The sequence below is a fragment of the Hypanus sabinus genome, chromosome 18 (genome assembly GCF_030144855.1).
Source record: "Hypanus sabinus isolate sHypSab1 chromosome 18, sHypSab1.hap1, whole genome shotgun sequence".
Classification (NCBI taxonomy): Eukaryota; Metazoa; Chordata; class Chondrichthyes; order Myliobatiformes; family Dasyatidae; genus Hypanus; species Hypanus sabinus.
In genome coordinates, this window is record NC_082723.1 from 19,976,742 (window position 1) to 19,999,106 (window position 22,365).

At 45.2% G+C, this 22,365-nt stretch overlaps 1 protein-coding gene across 1 annotated transcript; it reads right to left on the minus strand.

The window, feature by feature from the left end:
- Positions 1–27: 27 nt before the first annotated feature.
- On the minus strand, positions 28–22,092 carry LOC132407390 (torsin-1A-like). Its single transcript, XM_059993804.1, has 5 exons — positions 21,855–22,092; positions 12,503–12,768; positions 10,058–10,233; positions 6,556–6,683; positions 28–4,852 (listed from the first exon to the last, which is right to left on the minus strand). Exons 1-5 carry the CDS (start codon positions 22,075–22,077, stop codon positions 4,608–4,610), a joined length of 1,038 nt encoding a protein of 345 aa, XP_059849787.1. The 5' UTR covers positions 22,078–22,092; the 3' UTR covers positions 28–4,607.
- Positions 22,093–22,365: the final 273 nt, after the last annotated feature.

The window sequence follows — 22,365 nt, forward strand, 5'->3', positions numbered from 1 at the left end:
TGTGGAAACAGGCCCTTATTTATCACATTAGAATCAGAAACAGGTTTATTATCACCTGCATATTTCATGAAATTTGTTAACTTTATGGCAGCAGTACAATGCAATACATAATAATGAAAAAACTGAATTACAGTATATATTAAATAAGCAGTGCAAAAAGTAGAAATGAAACAGTAGTGAAGTAGTATTCATGTGTTCAATGTCTACTCACATTGATGAAATCTGATGGCAGATGGGAAGAAGCTGTTCCTGAATTGTTGAATGTGCGCCTCAGACCCCGTACCTCCTCCCAGATGGTAGCAACAAGAGGAGGGCATGTCCTGGGTGATGGGGATCCTTAATGATGGATGCCACCTTTTTAAGGTATCGCCTCCTGATGATATCCTGGATACTACAGAGGCTACTGCCCACGATGGAGCTAAGTTTACATCTCTCTGCAGCTTACTTCGAACTGCCCGCACGCCCCCCCATCCCCCAATACCAGATGGTGATGAAGCCAGTTAGAATGCTCTCCACGATACGTCTGTAGAAATTAACATCAGAACATACAGTGAATTGTGTTCATTTGCGTTAACAGCCATCCATCGCATCTCAAGGATGTGTCAGGAGGAGCCCACAAGTATTACCACACAATCCTGCACCAACATAACGAGCCCACAATGCTCAACACAGAATGCAACAAGACAACCGGAAAGCAAGCCCTTTTCCTCTCTCACAGTCAGTCAGCCCTTTAGCTCCAGGGTAGGTGTCCTGCCTCCAGTCTCCAGACATCATACTTCAACTTCCAAATTTCTGACTTACCCCCAGGTTCCAACCCATGGACCAGCTGCTGACAGGACCTGGACCTCCAGGCTCAAATACCAGGTGTGTTGACTGACCGGCCGTTGGTCCACCTTGTGCATAATGACCAAGAAATCTACCCCAGCTAGTCCCGTGTGCCTGGATTTGGCCTATATCCCTCTAAATCTTTCCTATCCATCCATCTCTCCAAATACTTTTTAAACACTGAAAGTGTACCCCAACTCTATAGCTTGTGAGTGAAAAAGTGGCCTCTCAAGTCCACATCATTATGTGCCGTGTCACATAACATGGGCAATCAATCATTATTCTTGGCAAGTTTTTCTACAGATTTATTGATTTCTCCTTCTGGTAAACAAAATTCCCCCCCTTCCACTATTCCACTCAGACCTTTTACCTCCTCCCCCGGGTCGCCTCCTCCTTCCCTTTCTGCTATGGCCCACTCTCCTTTCCCTATCAGATCCCTTCTCCAGCCACCCGGCTTCACCTACCACCATCCAGTTAGCCTCCTTCCCCTCCCCTCCCCTCCCCCACCTTTTTATTCTGGCATCTTCCCCCTTTCTACTCAGTCCTGAAACGTCGACTATCTATTCATGTCCATAGATGCTGCCTGACCTGGGGTCGGGGGGGTTGTGTGTGTGTGTCTATTCCTGAGCAATGTCTTTATAAGATGGCTGGTCCCAGCTATTATGCACCAGCTGCTCATCTGACCATCCATCACCTGCTCACATGGAGTCATGTGACCTGAACACAGGTGGGGAGGCTGAGCAGGTGTTACACCTTTCCCAAGGGTGACCTGCAGGCTAGCCGAGGGAAGGAACCCCTTACACCTCCTTTGGTCGAGACACATCTCCACCCCTCAAATACCTTTAAAATTTAAGGTGGGAAAGAAAGTTTTAAGTCCTCTTGTTTTAGACTCTCCTGCGTTGGGAAAAAGACAGTGACCATCCACTTTACTCTGTCCTTCATGATTTTATCAATAAACTGGTATTTGAATTATTTTATAAAAAGAGTATTGCACGATGACTATTTAAAAATTACTTATAAATGTAAACATGTCTATTGATTTCCCCTAATGGGATAAACTCACTCAAAATATAAAGGATCTGGAATATGAAAGTATTAAACAGAACCATTTCAGAATGTACAAACATAAACATATCAGAGTATACACATTCAGATTTAGTTTTTTTAAACCACTTTGTATCACAGAGATAGTCATTTTACAAAAGCAGATATTCAGGTTTAGATTTGAGTAAGGTGAACACCAGCTCCGCCATAGATGGTCTGAAGCCCAGCTGTTACAGGAGCATTGTTAGTAACCCCATCCCATTAGAAAAAAGATAATGCTATAGAAACATCAATAGAAGCTCCAAAGACCTCATCCCTGGGAGAGGAAAGATCTTTAAAAGTGGGCTACACCTGGGGCCAACTTGAAAGACTGTCCCAGGACAAGGGACTCTGACAAGCTGCTGTCAGCAGCCCACGCCCCTGTAGGGGAGATAGGCTTAATAAAAAAGTGAGCTCCGATTATGAATAATCACTTTGAGAGTATTATACACTTGGCACGAAGTATTTCATAACTGTCTAAAAGGAAGATTAACCTGACTGGTTTAAGTTGGTCTGATGTGCCACGTGTAGCAAGAGAAAACACATCCAGCTCATGAAGAAGCCACAGAAGAAGTGGAAAGAGAATCCTCCTCAGCCAGAATACAGAGGTGTGCACTATCATATGCCAATGCCCAAGGTAAGGGCGCAAACACAAATACACTGAAGATCATTATTTCAGCAAAACTGCAACCTTAAAGTACCTTGAAGTGCCACTGTTGGTGTGCCAATTCTGGGTGGCAAATATTTCCGCTACATTTTATAATATAAAGTACACCTGATTGAAAACAGATAGCTAGGAATGTGTGTGTTATGATCGACTGCTGTCAAAGCATCACAATTTGTTACAGAGCGGGCAGGGACAAACGTATAACTGGAGCTTCTCATCTTCACAAGGTTAGTGGACAAAAAAGCAACTCGTGGCAAATGGTTACATGATCTCTTGGAAAGGCAGCAGCTCTTGTGGGATTTGCTCATGTAAGGCTGCTCGATTTTCAAACAGGCCTCCCAAAACCACACTCTTCAATCATCTCCTCATTCAGTCTCCACCTCTCCGCCCCCCCCCCACCCATTATTCCTGTCCAGCTTTCAATCCCCTTCTGTGAAGCCCTGACCAGTCTCTCCATCGTATCCCACTCCCAAAGTAAGGAATTCTGACTGTCCTCTTCACTCGCCATGCGAAAAATATAACCTCAGTGATACCAGTGGTTAGAAGCTATTGGAGCAATTAAATATCTGACACCCATTGGCTGACGTCAGATTTCATCTATCTACAGTATAGAAATCCTTCATATTCAATGCCTACAGATGACTGATTATTGAATATACCACATAAAAATCATAACACTTGCCCAAAATTATTTCAATACTTGGATATTAAATAGTCTCCATGCAAGCTGTGGGTTTATCTACACTCGATATCTGGCTGCTAGGTTCCCAATTAGTAGCAACGTCAAATCAAGGCACATACCTCTCAATCTTCCTATCTGCCCTCCAGGAAAAAATACTAATGGGGACTTGAGAAATGGAGACTCAGGCCAATGCTCCAGGAACCGAAGTAAGTGGGTCTGTTCCTACCCTAGAATGTCCATAATCCTGTGGCAATGGTCAGAGATCAAAGCCCCTGTCCTCGAGATTTGGGCAGGACAAGTGATGGATAGTGACTCTGCGTCCAACCATCTGCCAACACGCCAATATACACCCATGATTTTTCATGCCATCTTACTGACCCCCATACAGTCTCACTGTTAACATCCCTCCACTTTCTCTGAGGGAACGGTAACCTGGGCAGGATTAGATGTAAAACCAGCCTGCTGCTTGTACAGATGTTGTTTGGCCTGATGTTTGTTTCCACCTTCGCTAGTTACCTCCTGGAGCAACAAGAGGTGTCTCTGAAACAGGACTTAAAGCCAAGAGTAAATCAAGTTACTTTTACCAGATACAGTGAATAGATTCTCCCCTATACAATCTCACAAGGAAGACTCTTATGCAAATATTTAAACTAATTTCCTTTGGAAGCCCAGTTTGTTTCAGATTTATAGCAATTGTTCATTTGTATGCCTGCTCAGGATCTCTTCCTAAAGAGCACTGCTACTTTATGTAATGCAGGCCATTATGAATCTACACAAGCTGGCAGTCATGTCTACCTGCCTGATTGGACTAAACATTTCCAACTGAAGCAAGACTGATCATTAAGGAATTCAGAAATAGCTACACTGATCAAGGGAATCTTGCGTGTATGTATCTGACCAGCCCCCATGAGGACCACAGTGTGTGCGCTGGGGTCTGTATACATTCTGAGTTCAACATCTGCAGAATCATGTGTTTTTGAAATGCACCTCACTGGCTGGCACCCCGTCAGAACATCCTGGAGACGGGTGGATCCACCTTTCATCATCCCATTCCTGAAAATCTGATTCAGGGTACAAATCAGGATTCTGATTTTGCATGCAGATTCTTAATGAACACAGGATATTCCATTTCTTTTTCCTGAATCAGTTAAACAATTTGATATATCAAATAATTTAAAAAATAAAGTAAACTTTCTTATTTTGAAACTCAGGAATAAAGTCCTTAAAACAGGACATTAATTCAAAAGTTAAATATAAATCACCAAATTACTTAGAATGACAAACGACACAGTCTTCTCTTTCTATCGGCCAGGAAACAAAGGGTTCTCTGAAATGCTTTGACAACATTCCTTATAAGCTGAAGTCCAGCTTGGTAGACACAGTCTTGCAGCCAGTTTGAGAAAACAGTTTCTCATCCTCTGGGAAGAAGTTCATGGAGTTCACCACTTCTGTGATTATCTCATTTCTAGGATTGATGCCCCTGGAAAGCATCTCGCTCTTCACGCACTCCTTCACATGTTTCTGCTTCAGGGGTAGAAATGGCACAAAATAATCGACCAGCTCTTCGTGTATGATGTCGGAATTCCAGAACCCACCTGGAAACAAACGCAGATACACATTAAGTCAACAACTCAAGACCAAAAACCCATTACACCACTTGCAATAGGAGTAAATCAGCCATGTTTTAAGTGTAAAATAGTAGAAAAGGCTGCAGGTTAAATATCAAAACCAAAAGCTTTTTAGCTGAATTCACATAGCATTTGAAGCATAACCATTGATCTGACAGTGCAACTGTCCATTAGGCAAAGAAGGTCCTCTATTACCGTCTGTATAGAAAGATTCTTCATTGCTGTAACAATTGGTTTTTGACCAGTTAAGAGTGTTACCTCTGAGCTCAACACCACCCCACTCCCGAACCTGGAGGACCAGTAGACCTCTGAGTGTGGCCTCTACTCTTTGACCTGTTTTGACATGGGTGACCTGACCAAAAACCAAAGCGCAAGGCCCTGACTCCAGCCAACACAGCTCCTCAGCTCTTTGAGGCATGCAAGCCTCCAAACCCAGCAACAAGGTCGCGGTCCTCTTGGAGGTTCAGACAATGCAAGTTTCAGTAAATATGATCCAAGAACTTAAGGCAATAAATAAAAATCAGAGAATTTATGAAGGGCTATAAATTGGGATGTGAATACTGAAGGTTTCATGATATTTAGAGTGGAGGAATAATGGTCTTTGTGAATGATTAGATCTAGGCCCATTGCCCTTTCCTATCAGATTCCTTCTTCTTCAGCCCTTTATCCCATCCACCTATGACCTCCCAGCTTCTAACTTCATCTCCCCTCCCCCACACCCACCTACCCCCTCACATGCTCTCTCCCATCATCTACCAGCTTGTACTCCCTTCCTATTTTGTTTTTTTCCCAGTAATAAAGAAGGGTGCCAGCTGGGAACGTCGACTGTTTATTCTAGTCCACAGATGCTGCCTGACCTGCTGAGCTCCTCCAGCAGGCTGAGCGTGTGTAATTCAATTTTGAATTCTCAAACTTTAGGTAACCCATTCTCTTTTTCTGTCAGTAACCAGATCTGGCCACTTCATCTTACTGTCATTTTAATCAGCTGTTCCCGTCCTATGGGTTTGGTCTGGCTGGATGGGCATATTCCACAGCTTTGCAACACACAACACAGATTAAAGAAACATGCTCTGATTCTAATTGTTGCATCAACGCATTTGGTCTCACTTACTTTATTCCTACCTGACTTTCTATCCCATGGACAACCTGCCTACTCCAGGAGGCAGTCATTCTGATATAAATTGGGCAGTCTAAGCTTAAATCTGCTGGATTTTAGAAGAGGGATCAGATGGAGAGTGACAGGTTGCTGCCGATTCTCAAAATAAAGCAGCACTACGGACAAAATGTAACATTGAAACATCGGCTGCTCGTCTCCGCTCTCTGTGGGGGGAGTAAGGGATGTCGAACTGCTGGGTTGAACAGTAGCATTTGATGGACTGTTTGAGGGAAATGTTTTCTCTTGTGGGAGAAGAAATGGTCACTGTTTGACAATATAGTATCACCCATTTAAGACAGAGATGAGGCCACATTTCTCTCCTCAATGTATCACTATTCTTTGGAACTACCTTCCTCAAAAGAAGTTCATGGGAAATAGGGGAGAACAAGAATGATTCGTGTAAATAGGTGTTATATAGTCAGCACAGACAGTGGACTGAATGCCTGTGTCTCTCTTTCTCAGGGTTAATACTGGTGCCTGAGGAGGTCAAATGCCCTTTCACATAAAGACTTACTGTTTTTGTTTCTGAAAACAGCACTGGAGATGTGGGACTCTAGATCTTCCAACTGAATGTCTTCCCGGTCCTTGCCATTCTTCCAAAACTCCAGCACCATCTGATTGATCTGCTCGCCTCCTGCATTGCTGATTACAAAACACAATCACACACAGTGAGCTGAGTGCACACTCTCGTCAGCTGTTTATGGCAGAGGCCACAAACACCAAGTCATAAACATAAACCAGGCTGTTAAGAGATAGGGGGTAAAGACCAGATACGTGGACCAAGGTCATATTGAAAGATTTAACAAGAGTTACAGGGAGAGTTTGACCAGACCAGTCTTATTCCTCGGAACAAAGGAGAATGAGAGATGATGTTGTTGTGTATTTAATATTTCAGTTAAATAGAAGTAATTGTGCATAGATATTGTTTAAGTATTCTTGTTCATTTAAGTAATTAAGGATATGTAAAAATGTTAATTGCATACATCACACTACAACATGATAAGTGTGCACCTCGCTTAAACTCGAAGATAGACTCACATTATTGGACTTCCTCATCTTCCTTTGAATTAATTTTAATGTTTTGAAGTTACAATACATAACTATCTTATTTATTGAGATACAGCATGAAATAGGCCCTTGCAGCTTTTCTAGCCACACCACCCAGCAGACCCTGATTTAATCTTGCCTAATCACACGACTATTCACAATGACCAATTAACCGATCAATCAGTTTGTCTTTGGACTGTGGGAAGAAACTGGAGCACCTGCATATAAGCTTATAGAAGTGTTTAAAATTTATGAGAAACATAGGTAAAGTCGATGGTAACAGTGTTTTCCCCAGCGTAAAGGATTCCAGAACTAGTAGCCATAGATTTAAGGTGAGGGGGGAAGATTTAAAAGGGACATTAAGTTCAAAGTTCAAAATAAATTTATTATCTAAGTACGTATATGTCGCCAAATATTTCATGAAATTCATTTTAGAACAGAGAAGTACAATGGAAATGAAGAACTACAACTGACAAACTGTTTAAATACAAAATGAAACAAAGATAGATAGATAATACAGAGAACATGAGTTGTAGAGCCCTTGAAACTGAGTTGCGATCAGTTTAGTGTTGTGGTGAGTGAAGATGAAGAACAGCATTCTCATGCAGAGGATAGTAATCAAGATCTTATTGAACTGGTTCTGAGATATTTCATTAGTGAAACGTTAATGAGCCCAAAGACACAGAATCTGTTACTGAGCTCAGGAGTGATCCTGAGCAATCTCTAATCCCCTGCAACCAGGTTCGTGTTTCTAGTTGTTGGATTAGGGTGCAGAATTGTTATTTTTCTGGTAATTTTCCTTATAGTTTAGCTTTCCTCTGCTTGTATTTTTACATTTAATCCCCTATGTCATTGTTCAGTAAGTATAGCTGATTCTGTATTTTTTTTAGAAGCTTCTCAGTTTTTCTGGAGCAGGTGTGATGCCACTTGATTCTGGTATTTTATAGGTTAATTGTTATCACTGAAATGTTGTTCATGTCTAGACTGAGTATCAAACAACACGACTTTGTGTTAGTCTTTTAATTGTTTGCTATTGTAACACTTAATGTAACAACTGTAACCACCAAGTTTTATACCTCATTGTTGTCTTCCAAAGAACCTCTGATCAGCATCACCAGATCCAAGTTGTGTAACATTTAAAACACATTTTGTATGTGATCTGGCCGTTTCCAAATGCAGCTTTCCAAGTTTGTGAAGACTACATTTTGAATCCTCTCAGGAACAAGTCAACAATCAGTAGCTTTTAATATTCACTGTGGTAAAACTGAAAAGATTGTTGAGAATGTTGCCAGGACTGCAGGGCCTGTGTTATAGAGAGGTTCACCATGCTGGTCTTGTTCAATGGGACATAGGATGAGGGGTGATCTTAAAGGAATCTTTAAAATTATGAGGGCATAGGTAAGGTAGATAGTAACAGTCTTTTCTCCAGGGGTCCCAGAGTTCAAAATTAGGGGACATATTTTTTAGGATGAAAGGAGAAAGATTTAAAAGGGACCTGAAGGGCAACTTCTTTCCACACAGAGGGTAGTGATGATATGGAATCAGCTGCAAGTAGTGGTTGAGCATAGCATAATAATTTAAGAAGCTCCTGCAGAAGTAGATGTAGGGGTGAACTTAGAGAGAAATGGGCCAAATGCAGGAAACTGGGACTATAGGGTGGGTACCATGGTCGGCCACACACCCGTTGGGGTAAGGGGGCTCTATCTGTGCTGTACTGCTCTCTGAACATAGAACAGCTCAGTACAAGCCTTTCGGCCCACAATACTGTGCCAACCTTTAAACCTACTCCAAGATCAATTTAACCCTTCCCTCTTATATCGCCCTCCATTTTCTTCAATGCCCCTAATGCATCTGCCTCTACCACCACCCCTAACAGCGCGTTCCACACAGCCAGTACCCTCTGCGTAAAGAACTTATCTCCCGACACATCCCCACACACATACTTTCCTCCAATCACCATGAAATTACACCCCTTTGTATTGCCTATTTCCACCCTGGGGAAAATAAATCTTCGGCTATCCATGCAATCTATGCCTTTTATCACCTTGTACACCTCTAATAAGTGACCTCTCATCATCCTTCACTCCAAAGAGAAAAGCCCTAGCTTGCTCAACCTGTCTCCATAAGACATGCCTCTAGTCCAGGCTGCATCCTGGTAAAATCCATTAGCAGGATTGACATACAACGCAGCAATAGCAGTTATAAAATGAAATCTCAGGGTTGTATATGGTGACACACATGTACTTTGATAATAAATATACTTTGACCTAATGGAAACTCTGCAGAGAACTGCTAGGTACCATTAAAAAAGTAACAGTGGTGAAGGTGGATAAATCACACCAGAGGGCACAGCCTCACAATAGAGGGACGTCCCTTAGAACAGAGATGAGAGGGAATTTCTTTAGCCACGGGGTAATGAATCTGTGGGATTCATTGCCACCAACGGCTGTAAAGGCCAAGTCATTGGTACATTTAAAACAAAGGGTTGATAGGTGCTTGATTACTAAAGGCATCAAAGGTTACGGGGAGAAGGCAGGAGAATGGGGTTGAGAGGGATAATAAATCAGCCATGATGGAATGGCAGAGTTAACTGTGCTCCTACATCTTATGGTCTTAAAAAATATTTACCGTAATTATTCTGGGAAAAACAACACTAGGAAAGGCTGGTGATCTTTCCTTAGGATTGAGGTAGTTAGAGACTGACTGGATTAATCACTTGAAGGTTAAATGTTTTCCTCTGTGCTTTAGAATATTGTTAATATTAGGTTATGGTAAGCTCACTGCACTTAAGAGACGTGGAAGAGTAATAGAATACAACAGCACAGAAACAGGCCCTTTGGTCCATCTCGTCTGTGCTGAATTATTAATCTGACTAGTCCACCAACATGCACCCAGACCATTACCCTCCCATCCACGTACATTCCAAATTTCTCTTAAATATTTAAATCAAACCCGCATCGACAACTTACCTTATAAAAATAAATATTGCCTTCCGATAATTTGTTCCATACATAACATGTGAGTTTCCCAAGAAGGGTTTGATCGCATCAATTAGACCAGGATGCATCTTATCCATTTCATCAAAAATGAACACCGATCTACTGCAGTCGCTCAGGTTACTGGCGATCCACGTTTTGAGCTGCTCCTGAGAGTGTGAAATGAAGCAAATGTTTTACAATGCTGCATTGGCCAGTGAGCTGTAACTAGGGCAAGGAAACATGACCCACTGCAAGCAGATGAATATACAGGAAACCAGGTCAATTTCCTCACAACATCAAGCCAGTCTAACGGACAGAAACTAAATTCTCCCAAACTTCAGAGGAAAAAGCAAGTTAATGTAATAGGTGAAGGATAGGCAGAAATAAAATATGTACATAAAATCCATTAAGAAAAGATTAGCTTTATTTGTCACATGTAGAGTACTGTGCAAAAGTCTTAAGCTTTTGCACAATACTGTATTTGTAAACGTGGAGCAGAGAGTGAGTTTGTAAATCTGGCGGGAGCAAAGGACGCTCGGAATGGTGAGGGGGGAGCACCACGGGAGGGGTGTGGGACAGGTGGCAGAGAAGGAGTGGTGGGGCAGAGGTGTCGTGGGTGCAGACACACCCAGCCCTGAGACACCAGGCAAGCTCATTTGATTCCAAGCAACTGGTTTATTGATCGTTACAGAATGTCTCTGGTGCTCCTGCACTTTCCCCTCTCCCTTCCCCTTTTCCCAACCATGATTCCCCTCTCCCTGCCCCTATGCCACCCTCAGTCCACAATAGAGTCCCAGATCAGAGTCATGCTTATCATCACGCACATAGGCCATGAAATTTGTTTTTTTCTGTGTATATATACACATATATAAAAATGAAAAAGATTTTTGTACAATGTAAGACTCCTGTACACTGAAACATTGAAACATACAGTGAAATATGTTGTCTTTGTGTCAAATTGTGTAGCAAGGATTGTGCTGGCACATGCCTCTGGGGCCAACACAGCATGCCCACTACTTACTCACCCTAACAGGTACGTCTTTGGCCTGTGGGAGGAAACTGGAGCACCCAGAGGAAGCCCACGCAGTCACAAGGAGAACGTACAAACTCCTTACACACAGCAGCAGGAATCAAACACATTCTCACAGCCACTGCTATAAGGGGTTGCCCTAACTGTACACTACCGTGCCACCCTCATTTACTTATTACAGTACAGCGATTGTTCCGGATCATTCGGGAGCTATGGAATTATGTGAATATTGCAGATATTAATTCAAATAAGAACCAATCTTCAATTCTTAATGCAAATTGCAATCCAATAACCAGGCTCAAGTTGAAAGGAGGCTTGCGAACAAATAGCAATATCTACAGTACACGGACTGCTGGTCCACAGCAAGGGTCTGGCTGCTAATAGGGTTTGCAAAGTGAAGTGACCATAGCCAAACATAAGACAATGGTTTTAGCTTAATTGGCCTGCATCAAACCTGGCAACTATGGGCTAAGTTACTTTGCACCCTTCTTCCAGGGATCCAGACCAGAGAAAATTTTGTCACCTAACTTATCAAAGATGGCCATAAGGGCATTTACTCCAGCAAGAACGGGGTATTTGTGAACTCAGACAAACCTTCACAACACTCATCTTGGACATTTGATTCTCTGTCCTCAGAAGCTTTCTGACAATCTGTGTGAATTATTTTGTCCCAACTGTAGTGTATTAATATTCCCGTAATATTTGAGTAAAATGTACTCTACTAGGAAGGAACTATTGGTCAGACATAAAATACTGAAGTAAACAATGTCATTGTCACTAAGGAAATTCTATTGAATCACTGACTTATCTTTGATGTTAAGGGTATAAGAATATGATGTACTGAGAGTTTGGGAGGGTCTCCAGGAGAGTGTCTGTTTGCCGTGATGAATAAAAACTTTTATATCCCACCAGCTTCTCCAGTGACTTGGTCACAGTCACAATAGCGACCCTAGCAGTCACCTATTCACCAGACTGCCATCAGGGAGACGCTACAGGTCCACAAGGATTACACAAGGTTCTTTCCTGCAGCTATCCAGCTTCTCAACAAAACTCACTGAGAAGGTACCTAATAACGTGGCCACCGAATGTACTTCAGGAGTGCTTGTGACGGTGTTGATCTTTGTGAAAAGCCTGTTTAGAAACACTTCAGGGGAGGCTAGATCGTGTTGTCCTGAGCCTCCGAGGCAACAGGGCAGTACAGGACTGGGTAGCCAGCCAGGCGAATTATTATTTGAACTAGTACAACATAACTTTCACTTCTGATGGCACAGAGCCCACTGCAGTATGAGAGCAGGGAATACAAAGGAATACTGCTGAAATAACATCAAAGATTACCAACCCAACAACCTAACTACCTTGGCCATAATGACCAGCTGTAAGTGTATAATCAGCAAGAACTGCCTCACCTTGTACAAATGGAGCTGGCCGGCATGGGGAAAGTGTAAGGTGGGCACAAACTGGTGCACGTAGATACTTTTCATTCCTTTCCGGTACAAATTCCTCATCAACAACGAGGTGACGTAGCTTTTCCCAGTCCCTGACCAGCCATGGAATGACAACACAAGCGGCTTCAATGGTGCCTGGTTTTCTGCAAACTTCCTAATGGCGCCAACGATCACCTCTTGTGCTATATGCTGCCCGTACACGTGACGGCACAGATCAAGTTCCAGACCTGGAGGGAAGAAGGGTTCACAAAGAACATTAAATTGGGAGACTGTGTTTTATATACGCTCTGTGGCCACCTTATTAGGCAAGCCTCTCACCTACTTGTTAATGCAAATATCTAATCAGCCAATCATGTGGCAGCAACTCAATGCACAAAAGCATGGAGACATGGTCAAGAGGTCCAGCTGTTCATACAACACAGAATGGGTAGAAATGTGACCCAAGTGGCTTTGACCATGGAATGATTCTTGGTGCCAGATGGGGCAGTTTGAGTATCTCAAAAACTCCAAATCTCTTGAGATTTTTTTGCACAACAGTCTCTAAAATTCACAAAGAATGGTGCAAAAATACAAAAAAAAACATCCAGTGAGAGGCAGTTCTGTGGGTGAGAGAGGTTAATGTTAATGAGAGAGGTCAGAGGAGAATGGCCAGACTGGTTCAAGCTGACAGGAAGGTGACAGTAACTCAAATAACCACATGTTACAACAGCAGTGTGCAGTGAGCACAACATGTCAAACCTTGAAATGGATGGTCTACAGCAGCAGAATCCACCTGGTTCCATTCCTGTACTCAATAAAGCGGTTACTGAGCGTGTATTGTTAATCCATGTCACTATTAACAATTGAAAGATTAGCCTTATACAGTGAAACATACAGTGAAATGTGTTGTTCGTGTCAACTCAATACCAGAATGTGCCGGGGGCAGCCCGTAAATATCACCTTGCTTCCGGCACCAACATAGCAAACCCACAACTTACTAACCCTAACCCATAAGCGTTTGGAATATGGAAGGAAACCGCAGCAGTTGGAGGAAACCCACAGGGTCACAGTGGGAACTGAATCTCACTCTGTGAAGTGTTGGAGAAAATCAGCAGGTCAGGCAGCATCTATGAAAATGAATAAACATTTCGGGCCGAGACCCTTCTTCAGGTTTCGACTCTCGGCTCAAATCATCGACTGTTTATTCATTTCCATGAACGCTACCGGACCTACTGAGTTCCTCCAGCATTTTGTGTGTGCGTGCGCTACTTGGATTTCCAGCATCTGCGGACTTTGTGTCCGTAAAGTGTTTCTATTTTCTCCTCAAGTTCACACAGATATGCTGCAGCATGTTGAACTGAGTGCACTTCACAAGAGTGTATCCCAGTATCCAAATATCAGAGGCTGAAGAATTTACATGCACAAAGCCATAAAAGAGATTTTGATCTAGCTTAGGCAGTTCATCTTGTGAGCAACTGCAGACTCTAAGCGTAATTCAGACTTTCGTTATAATCAGCTTCAATGGCCTTGGGATTGGGGACAAGGTTCACTGTTTCTAATCACTGTGCAGTGAGTTGTACCGTGTAAAGGTCTGCGGAGAGCAGTCTGCCGAGGGTGGCTGTTAATGTGACACTTCACCGTGCCAGCTATGAGATCACGGTTCAATTCCTGCCACTGTTTATGAGGAGTTTTTATGTTCTTCCCTGGACTGTGTGGATCTAACCCTCCTACAGCCCACATTTCCTCCCACACTCCAAAGACGTACGGCTTAGGGTTGGTAGGTTGTGGGCACGCTACGTTGGCACTGGAAGCATGGCGACACTTGCCTCCAGCACAATCCTCGTACTGTTGATGTAAATGACACATTTCACTGTGTGTTTCTGTGTACATGTGACGAACAAACTTAAACTTCTTTAAAAACCAACAAAGAAAATGATTTGGCCACTTGTCAAAGAACGCATATTGACTACAATACTTCCTGATTTCCTTTGGTTGAAACCACATCCCATGAACATGTCATGTTCAGAAAATGGGGTCAAATGTCCATGGATCTAACCCAGCCTGGACTCTCTCTGAGAGAGAGAAGCCACGGATCTAACCCAGCCTGGACTCTCTCTGAGAGAGAGAGAACCCATGGATCTAACCCAGCCTGGACTCTCTCCGAGAGAGAGAAGCCATGGATCTAACCCAGCCTGGACTCTCTCTGAGAGAGAGTCCATGGATCTAACCCAGCCTGGACTCTCTCTGAGAGAGAGAACCCATGGATTTAACCCAGCCTGGACTCTCTCTGAGAGAGAGAGAAGCCATGGATCTAACCCAGCCTGGACTCTCTCTGAGAGAGAAGCCATGGATCTAACCCAGCCTGGACTCTCTCTGAGAGAGAGAGAACCCATGGATCTAACCCAGCCTGGACTCTCTCTGAGAGAGAGAACCCATGGATCTAACCCAGCCTGGACTCTCTCTGAGAGAGAACCCATGGATCTAACCCAGCCTGGACTCTCTCTGAGAGAGAGAGAAGCCATGGATCTAACCCAGCCTGGACTCTCTCTGAGAGAGAGAGAAGCCACGGATCTAACCCAGCCTGGACTCTCTCTGAGAGAGAGAGAAGCCATGGATCTAACCCAGCCTGGACTCTCTCCGAGAGAGAGAAGCCATGGATCTAACCCAGCCTGGACTCTCTCTGAGAGAGAGAGAAGCCATGGATCTAACCCAGCCTGGACTCTCTCTGAGAGAGAGAACCCATGGATCTAACCCAGCCTGGACTCTCTCTGAGAGAGAGAACCCATGGATCTAACCCAGCCTGGACTCTCTCTGAGAGAGAGAGAACCCATGGATCTAACCCAGCCTGGACTCTCTCCGAGAGAGAGAAGCCATGGATCTAACCCAGCCTGGACTCTCTCTGAGAGAGAGAACCCATGGATCTAACCCAGCCTGGACTCTCTCTGAGAGAGAGAACCCATGGATCTAACCCAGCCTGGACTCTCTCTGAGAGAGAGAGAAGCCATGGATCTAACCCAGCCTGGACTCTCTCTGAGAGAGAAGCCATGGATCTAACCCAGCCTGGACTCTCTCTGAGAGAGAGAACCCATGGATCTAACCCAGCCTGGACTCTCTCTGAGAGAGAGAACCCACGGATCTAACCCAGCCTGGACTCTCTCTGAGAGAGAACCCATGGATCTAACCCAGCCTGGACTCTCTCTGAGAGAGAGAGAAGCCATGGATCTAACCCAGCCTGGACTCTCTCTGAGAGAGAGAGAAGCCATGGATCTAACCCAGCCTGGACTCTCTCTGAGAGAGAGAACCCATGGATCTAACCCAGCCTGGACTCTCTCTGACAGAGAGAAGCCATGGATCTAACCCAGCCTGGACTCTCTCTGAGAGAGAGAGAAGCCATGGATCTAACCCAGCCTGGACTCTCTCTGAGAGAGAGAACCCATGGATCTAACCCAGCCTGGACTCTCTCTGAGAGAGAGAAGCCATGGATCTAACCCAGCCTGGACTCTCTCCGAGAGAGAGAACCCATGGATCTAACCGAGCCTGGACTCTCTCTGAGAGAGAGAACCCACGGATCTAACCCAGCCTGGACTCTCTCTGAGAGAGAGAGAAGCCATGGATCTAACCCAGCCTGGACTCTCTCTGAGAGAGAGAACCCACGGATCTAACCCAGCCTGGACTCTCTCTGAGAGAGAGAACCCACGGATCTAACCCAGCCTGGACTCTCTCTGAGAGAGAGAAGCCATGGATCTAACCCAGCCTGGACTCTCTCTGAGAGAGAACCCATGGATCTAACCCAGCCTGGACTCTCTCTGAGAGAGAGAACCCACGGATCTAACCCAGCCTGGACTCTCTCTGAGAGAAGCCATGGATCTACCCCAGCCTGGACTCTCTCTGAGAGAGAGAAGCCATGGATCTAACCCAGCCTGGACTCTCTCTGAGAGAGAGAAGCCACAGATCCAACCCAGCCTGGACTCTCTCTGAGAGAGAACCCATGGATCTAACCCAGCCTGGACTCTCTCTGACAGAGAGAACCCACGGATCTAACCCAGCCTGGACTCTCTCTGAGAGAGAGAGAAGCCATGGATCTAACCCAGCCTGGACTCTCTCTGAGAGAGAGAGAAGCCACAGATCCAACCCAGCCTGGACTCTCTCTGAGAGAGAGAACCCATGGATCTAACCCAGCCTGGACTCTCTCTGAGAGAGAACCCACGGATCTAACCCAGCCTGGACTCTCTCTGAGAGAGAGAAGCCACGGATCTAACCCAGCCGGCATGGATCTAACCCAGCCTGGACTCTCTCTGAGAGAGAGAACCCACGGATCTAACCCAGCCTGGACTCTCTCTGACAGAGAGAACCCACGGATCTAACCCAGCCTGGACTCTCTCTGAGAGAGAGAGAAGCCATGGATCTAACCCAGCCTGGACTCTCTCCGAGAGAGAGAGAAGCCATGGATCTAACCCAGCCTGGACTCTCTCTGAGAGAGAGAACCCACGGATCTAACCCAGCCTGGACTCTCTCTGAGAGAGAGAGAACCCATGGATCTAACCCAGCCTGGACTCTCTCTGAGAGAGAGAGAAGCCATGGATCTAACCCAGCCTGGACTCTCTCTGAGAGAGAGAGAAGCCATGGATCTAACCCAGCCTGGACTCTCTCTGAGAGAGAGAGAAGCCATGGATCTAACCCAGCCTGGACTCTCTCTGAGAGAGAGAGAAGCCATGGATCTAACCCAGCCTGGACTCTCTCTGAGAGAGAGAGAAGCCATGGATCTAACCCAGCCTGGACTCTCTCTGAGAGAGAGAGAAGCCATGGATCTAACCCAGCCTGGACTCTCTCCGAGAGAGAGAGAGCCCATGGATCTAACCCAGCCTGGACTCTCTCTGAGAGAGAGCCCATGGATCTAACCCAGCCTGGACTCTCTCTGAGAGAGAGAGAACCCATGGATCTAACCCAGCCTGGACTCTCTCTGAGAGAGAGAACCCACGGATCTAACCCAGCCTGGACTCTCTCTGAGAGAGAGAGCCCATGGATCTAACCCAGCCTGGACTCTCTCTGAGAGAGAGAGAACCCATGGATCTAACCCAGCCTGGACTCTCTCTGAGAGAGAGAACCCACGGATCTAACCCAGCCTGGACTCTCTCTGAGAGAGAGAGAAGCCATGGATCTAACCCAGCCTGGACTCTCTCTGAGAGAGAGAGAACCCATGGATCTAACCCAGCCTGGACTCTCTCCGAGAGAGAGAGAAGCCATGGATCTAACCCAGCCTGGACTCTCTCTGAGAGAGAGAGAACCCATGGATCTAACCCAGCCTGGACTCTCTCTGAGAGAGAGAAGCCATGGATCTAACCCAGCCTGGACTCTCTCTGAGAGAGAGAAGCCATGGATCTAACCCAGCCTGGACTCTCTCTGAGAGAGAGAAGCCATGGATCTAACCCAGCCTGGACTCTCTCCGAGAGAGAGAACCCACGGATCTAACCCAGCCTGGACTCTCTCTGAGAGAGAACCCATGGATCTAACCCAGCCTGGACTCTCTCTGAGAGAGAGAACCCACGGATCTAACCCAGCCTGGACTCTCTCTGAGAGAGAGAGAAGCCATGGATCTAACCCAGCCTGGACTCTCTCTGAGAGAGAGAGAACCCATGGATCTAACCCAGCCTGGACTCTCTCCGAGAGAGAGAGAAGCCATGGATCTAACCCAGCCTGGACTCTCTCTGAGAGAGAGAGAACCCATGGATCTAACCCAGCCTGGACTCTCTCTGAGAGAGAGAAGCCATGGATCTAACCCAGCCTGGACTCTCTCTGAGAGAGAGAAGCCATGGATCTAACCCAGCCTGGACTCTCTCTGAGAGAGAGAAGCCATGGATCTAACCCAGCCTGGACTCTCTCCGAGAGAGAGAACCCACGGATCTAACCCAGCCTGGACTCTCTCTGAGAGAGAACCCATGGATCTAACCCAGCCTGGACTCTCTCTGAGAGAGAGAACCCATGGATCTAACCCAGCCTGGACTCTCTCTGAGAGAGAGAACCCACGGATCTAACCCAGCCTGGACTCTCTCTGAGAGAGAGAGAAGCCATGGATCTAACCCAGCCTGGACTCTCTCTGAGAGAGAGAGAAGCCATGGATCTAACCCAGCCTGGACTCTCTCCGAGAGAGAGAGAAGTCATGGATCTGACCCAGTCTGGATTATACATGATGCACTCCCACTCCTCATGAGCAGATTTAAAGTGCCACCAAACAGATCTTGCAAATACATCATTCGTAAGCAATTGATCCAGTTGACAAATATGGGGAGCAAAGTGGATTTACATCAATGAATCAATGTTCCATCAAGTATCAACAGAGTAAGACGTTGAAATTTCTGTAAATGCACTCAAAATGCTGGAGGAGCTAAGCAGGTCAGGCAGCATCTACAGTGGGGAATTAGTAGTCAGTGTTTCAGACCAAGAGCTTGATGGACAGTTTCAGCCCAAAATGTCAACTGTTTATTCCCCTCCACTGATGCATCCTGACTTCTTGTGTTCCTCCAACATTTTGTGTGCATCGCTCAAGATTTCCAGCATCTGAAGAACCTCCTGTGTGTCTGAAATTTCTGCACAGTTGTTCCCTCTGCACTAAATTTGGACTGGCAGATTCGGCCTGGCAGAGTGGTCGAGCAGCCTGATGTGCAGAATGCCATTCTACAACCAGCACCACACCCTCCAACAGTCTCCCTGGTGTTCCTGTGCCTTGAGAAGCAAGACTGCATTGAACATAAGAAATAGGAGCAGCAGTCGGCCTTCTGACCTGTCAAGCCTGCTCCGCCATTCAGTAAGATCATGGCTGATCTGGCCATGACTCATCTCTACCTACCTGACTTTTCCCCAGAACCCTTAATTCCCCCACTATGCAAAAATCTATCCAACCTTGTCTTGAATATATTAACTGAGATAGCCTCCACTGCCTCATTAGGTCCGAATCAGACTCTCTGAGTCCAATGGAGGCTCAAGGCCTGAGAAGTCTTGGGGTTTGAAGGCGGTGCATGTACAGGAACGGGGCTTGTTTTGCTGTTGTTTTGTTGCCTGGTGTGTTCTGGTTTGCTTTGGTCCTCTAAGCTGCATAGGCATGCCATACTGGCACTGGTATGTGTGGTGGCACTGAGCTCCCAGCACAGCATCAGGCCGTGTTGGCTGTCAACAGAAACGACACATTTCACTGTACATTTCGATGTACACGTGTTAAGTAAACGAACCTTAAAAAGTACTGAAATCTTGAAATGTTTGTCTGAAGAACATGGATTCTTGACCATGATTTCTGAAGAGTTCTCAGTTTTTAGACAAATATGCTAATCATCATGACCACAGAGATTTTCCTGGTGCTGCCCAGATTAGAGAGCATAGGCTCTGAGTGAAGGAGGGAGGCAATTTGACAGGGGCATACAAAATGATAAGAGGCATGGATCACATAGATAGCTGGACATCTTCTCCCAGGACAGAAATGGCTAATACGATAGGGCATAATTTTAAGGTGATTGGAGGAAAGTATGGGTGGGGGGATGTCAGAGTAAGTTTTATAGACAGAGTTGTGAGTGTGTGGAAGGTGCTGCTAGGGGTGGTGATAGGCAGACACATCAGGGGCATTTAACAGACTCTTAGATTGGCACATGGATGATTTAAAAAAATGAAGGGCTATGCAGTAGAGAAAGGTTAGATTGATCTTAGGTCATGATAATATCATGGGCCAAAAGACCTGTACTGTGCTGTAATGTTCTAACTTCACCATTTCCCAGCCACCCACATCACAACGTCTACCCTATTAATTTCACACCCGCAGCATCAAGCAGACAAAGTGCAGACTACAGGGCCCCAACAACATCTCGCTGGGGCCCACACACAACAGTTACCCATTCTCGAGGCTGGCCTGTTCGATGACAAGAGCAACAGAAGAACACTGTGATAAGATGCTTAGGAGAACCTTAAGAAAACAGGTAGTAAATTCAGTGCAGCAAATTACCATCCCATTCGTGTTCCCTCAATCAGTAAAAGTGAGTAACTGCCAGTCATCAAGCTCTCTGACTGTCTCTAAAATTTTCTCTGGCTTTGATTCATAATTCTGCAACAGTGGAAAATTCCTCTTAAGGATCACTACACCAAGGAGCTGTATCAATACCAAGGTCATTCAGTGACATAGGACAGAGCTCCCAAAATCTAAAGGGAAATGACACATACCAGTCATTGGATCCAAAAAAATTGATACAAGATTTCTTCAAGAAAGAGTTCTAAGCCAGTTCATTAATTATTACAAAGTTGTGAAAATACTTAAATTCTGGTTAGTAAACAAACTAAGCAGATCCCGCTAACGATTCCTGACCCTAAACAGCGCCACTGAATTTCTTACTAGTAACATGTAAAGATTTAGATTTATTTATCACTCGTATATCGAAACATACAGTGAAATGTGTCATTTTCGTTAACAACCCACACACACACAAAGATGTGCTGGGGGCAGCTGCAATAGTCGCCTCACATTCCAGCATCAAAATAGCATGCCCACATTATTAGTGTTGGGCATTGACCAGCAACTTAAATGGAACCACTGGCCATTAAACCTGGCCCTTTAAAATTAAAATCACTAATGTCGGCTCAAACCAGGGATGTGAGGAAATAGCAACAAGGACCCTCAAGGCTCCCAGCAATATTCAGAACCGAACAGTCTGCTGGGCGGGTACCCCTTCCACTACCATTCTACTCCGTGGCTGTACACTACCAACAAAACAGAGGAGATCTGATTCATTTATCTGTCACCTGTGCATCACAGCATACAGTGAAGTGCATCACTTGCGTTAACAAGTTAAGAGTGCGCTGAGGGAAGCCCGCACACATCACCACACATCCAACACAGCATGTTCCACAAAATAACACAAGCAGCAACAGCAAAACCGAACAAGACAGCAACGGCAAAATAAGCCCCTTCCCCCCACCCACCAACCTACCCCTCTCACACACCCAAACACCTATTTTTTTCCAAAGATAGTGGAAAGCCTTTGGGGAATCCAGAGGCAGGTGATTTACTGATGAACAATCACGCTTCAACCCGTTCTTATGATCATATTATTGATAGAGCAGACCCAACTTTCTACCAAATTAACCCTCCTCCCCAGAAGACGATAGTCGTGAGAGTGGTAGGAGTACTTACCTGCACCAAAGGAAGGTTAAACCGCCTCATTATGATTCATTTATAAAACATTCCTAAAATTATTAAATGTTCATATAAATTAAAAGAAACGGCGGAAGAAGCAAAGTGTTTATATTTCACGTTTCCTTCCTACTGTCAGAGGGTAATGGTGACTTTCCGATTACTTACTGTCCAGCTTCGCCTGGAAGGCGCAGGCGCAGGAGTCCGAGAGCTTACAGTACATCGAGCGGAAAGGAAACGCGACCTCCCAGCACAGAATACCGGGAACGAAGGGGAAACAGAAGAACCACAGCCGCAACTTCCATTTCTTCGGCTCCATAACGGGGCAGGTTTGCTGCGGGCCGCCTAATACGCGTGCGCAGTCGCGGCCTGTCGCTTTCTGCGACGTCATAAGCGAAAGGACAAGCATGCGGAAGTCGGTTTGTTGTCGCTGAGGGGCTCGTCCGACCCATGGCGGTGTTCACCCGCAGTCTTTTTTATCTCGCAAAACACCAGAAAGACGAGCAAACCTGCAGATTCTGGCAATTCAAACAACACACACAAAATGCTGGTGGAACACTGCAGGCCAGGCAGCATCTATGGGGAGAAGCACTGTCGACGTTTCGGGCCAAGACCCTTCGTCAGGACTTACTGAAAGAAGAGATAGTAAAAGATTTGAAAACAGGAGGGGAAAATGCGA

What these genes read in the sequence shown, in the direction of transcription:
- LOC132407390 (XM_059993804.1), bottom strand. Translation starts at nt 22,077, where the DNA reads ATGACGTCGCAGAAAGCGACAGGCCGCGACTGCGCACGCGTATTAGGC. An exon ending in CTTCCAGGCGAAGCTGGACA is followed by an intron (nt 12,769 to 21,854) that starts GTAAGTAATCGG and finishes TCTTCCCTCCAG; the next exon opens with GTCTGGAACTTGATCTGTGC. An exon ending in GCCAGCTCCATTTGTACAAG is followed by an intron (nt 10,234 to 12,502) that starts GTGAGGCAGTTC and finishes TCACACTCTCAG; the next exon opens with GAGCAGCTCAAAACGTGGAT.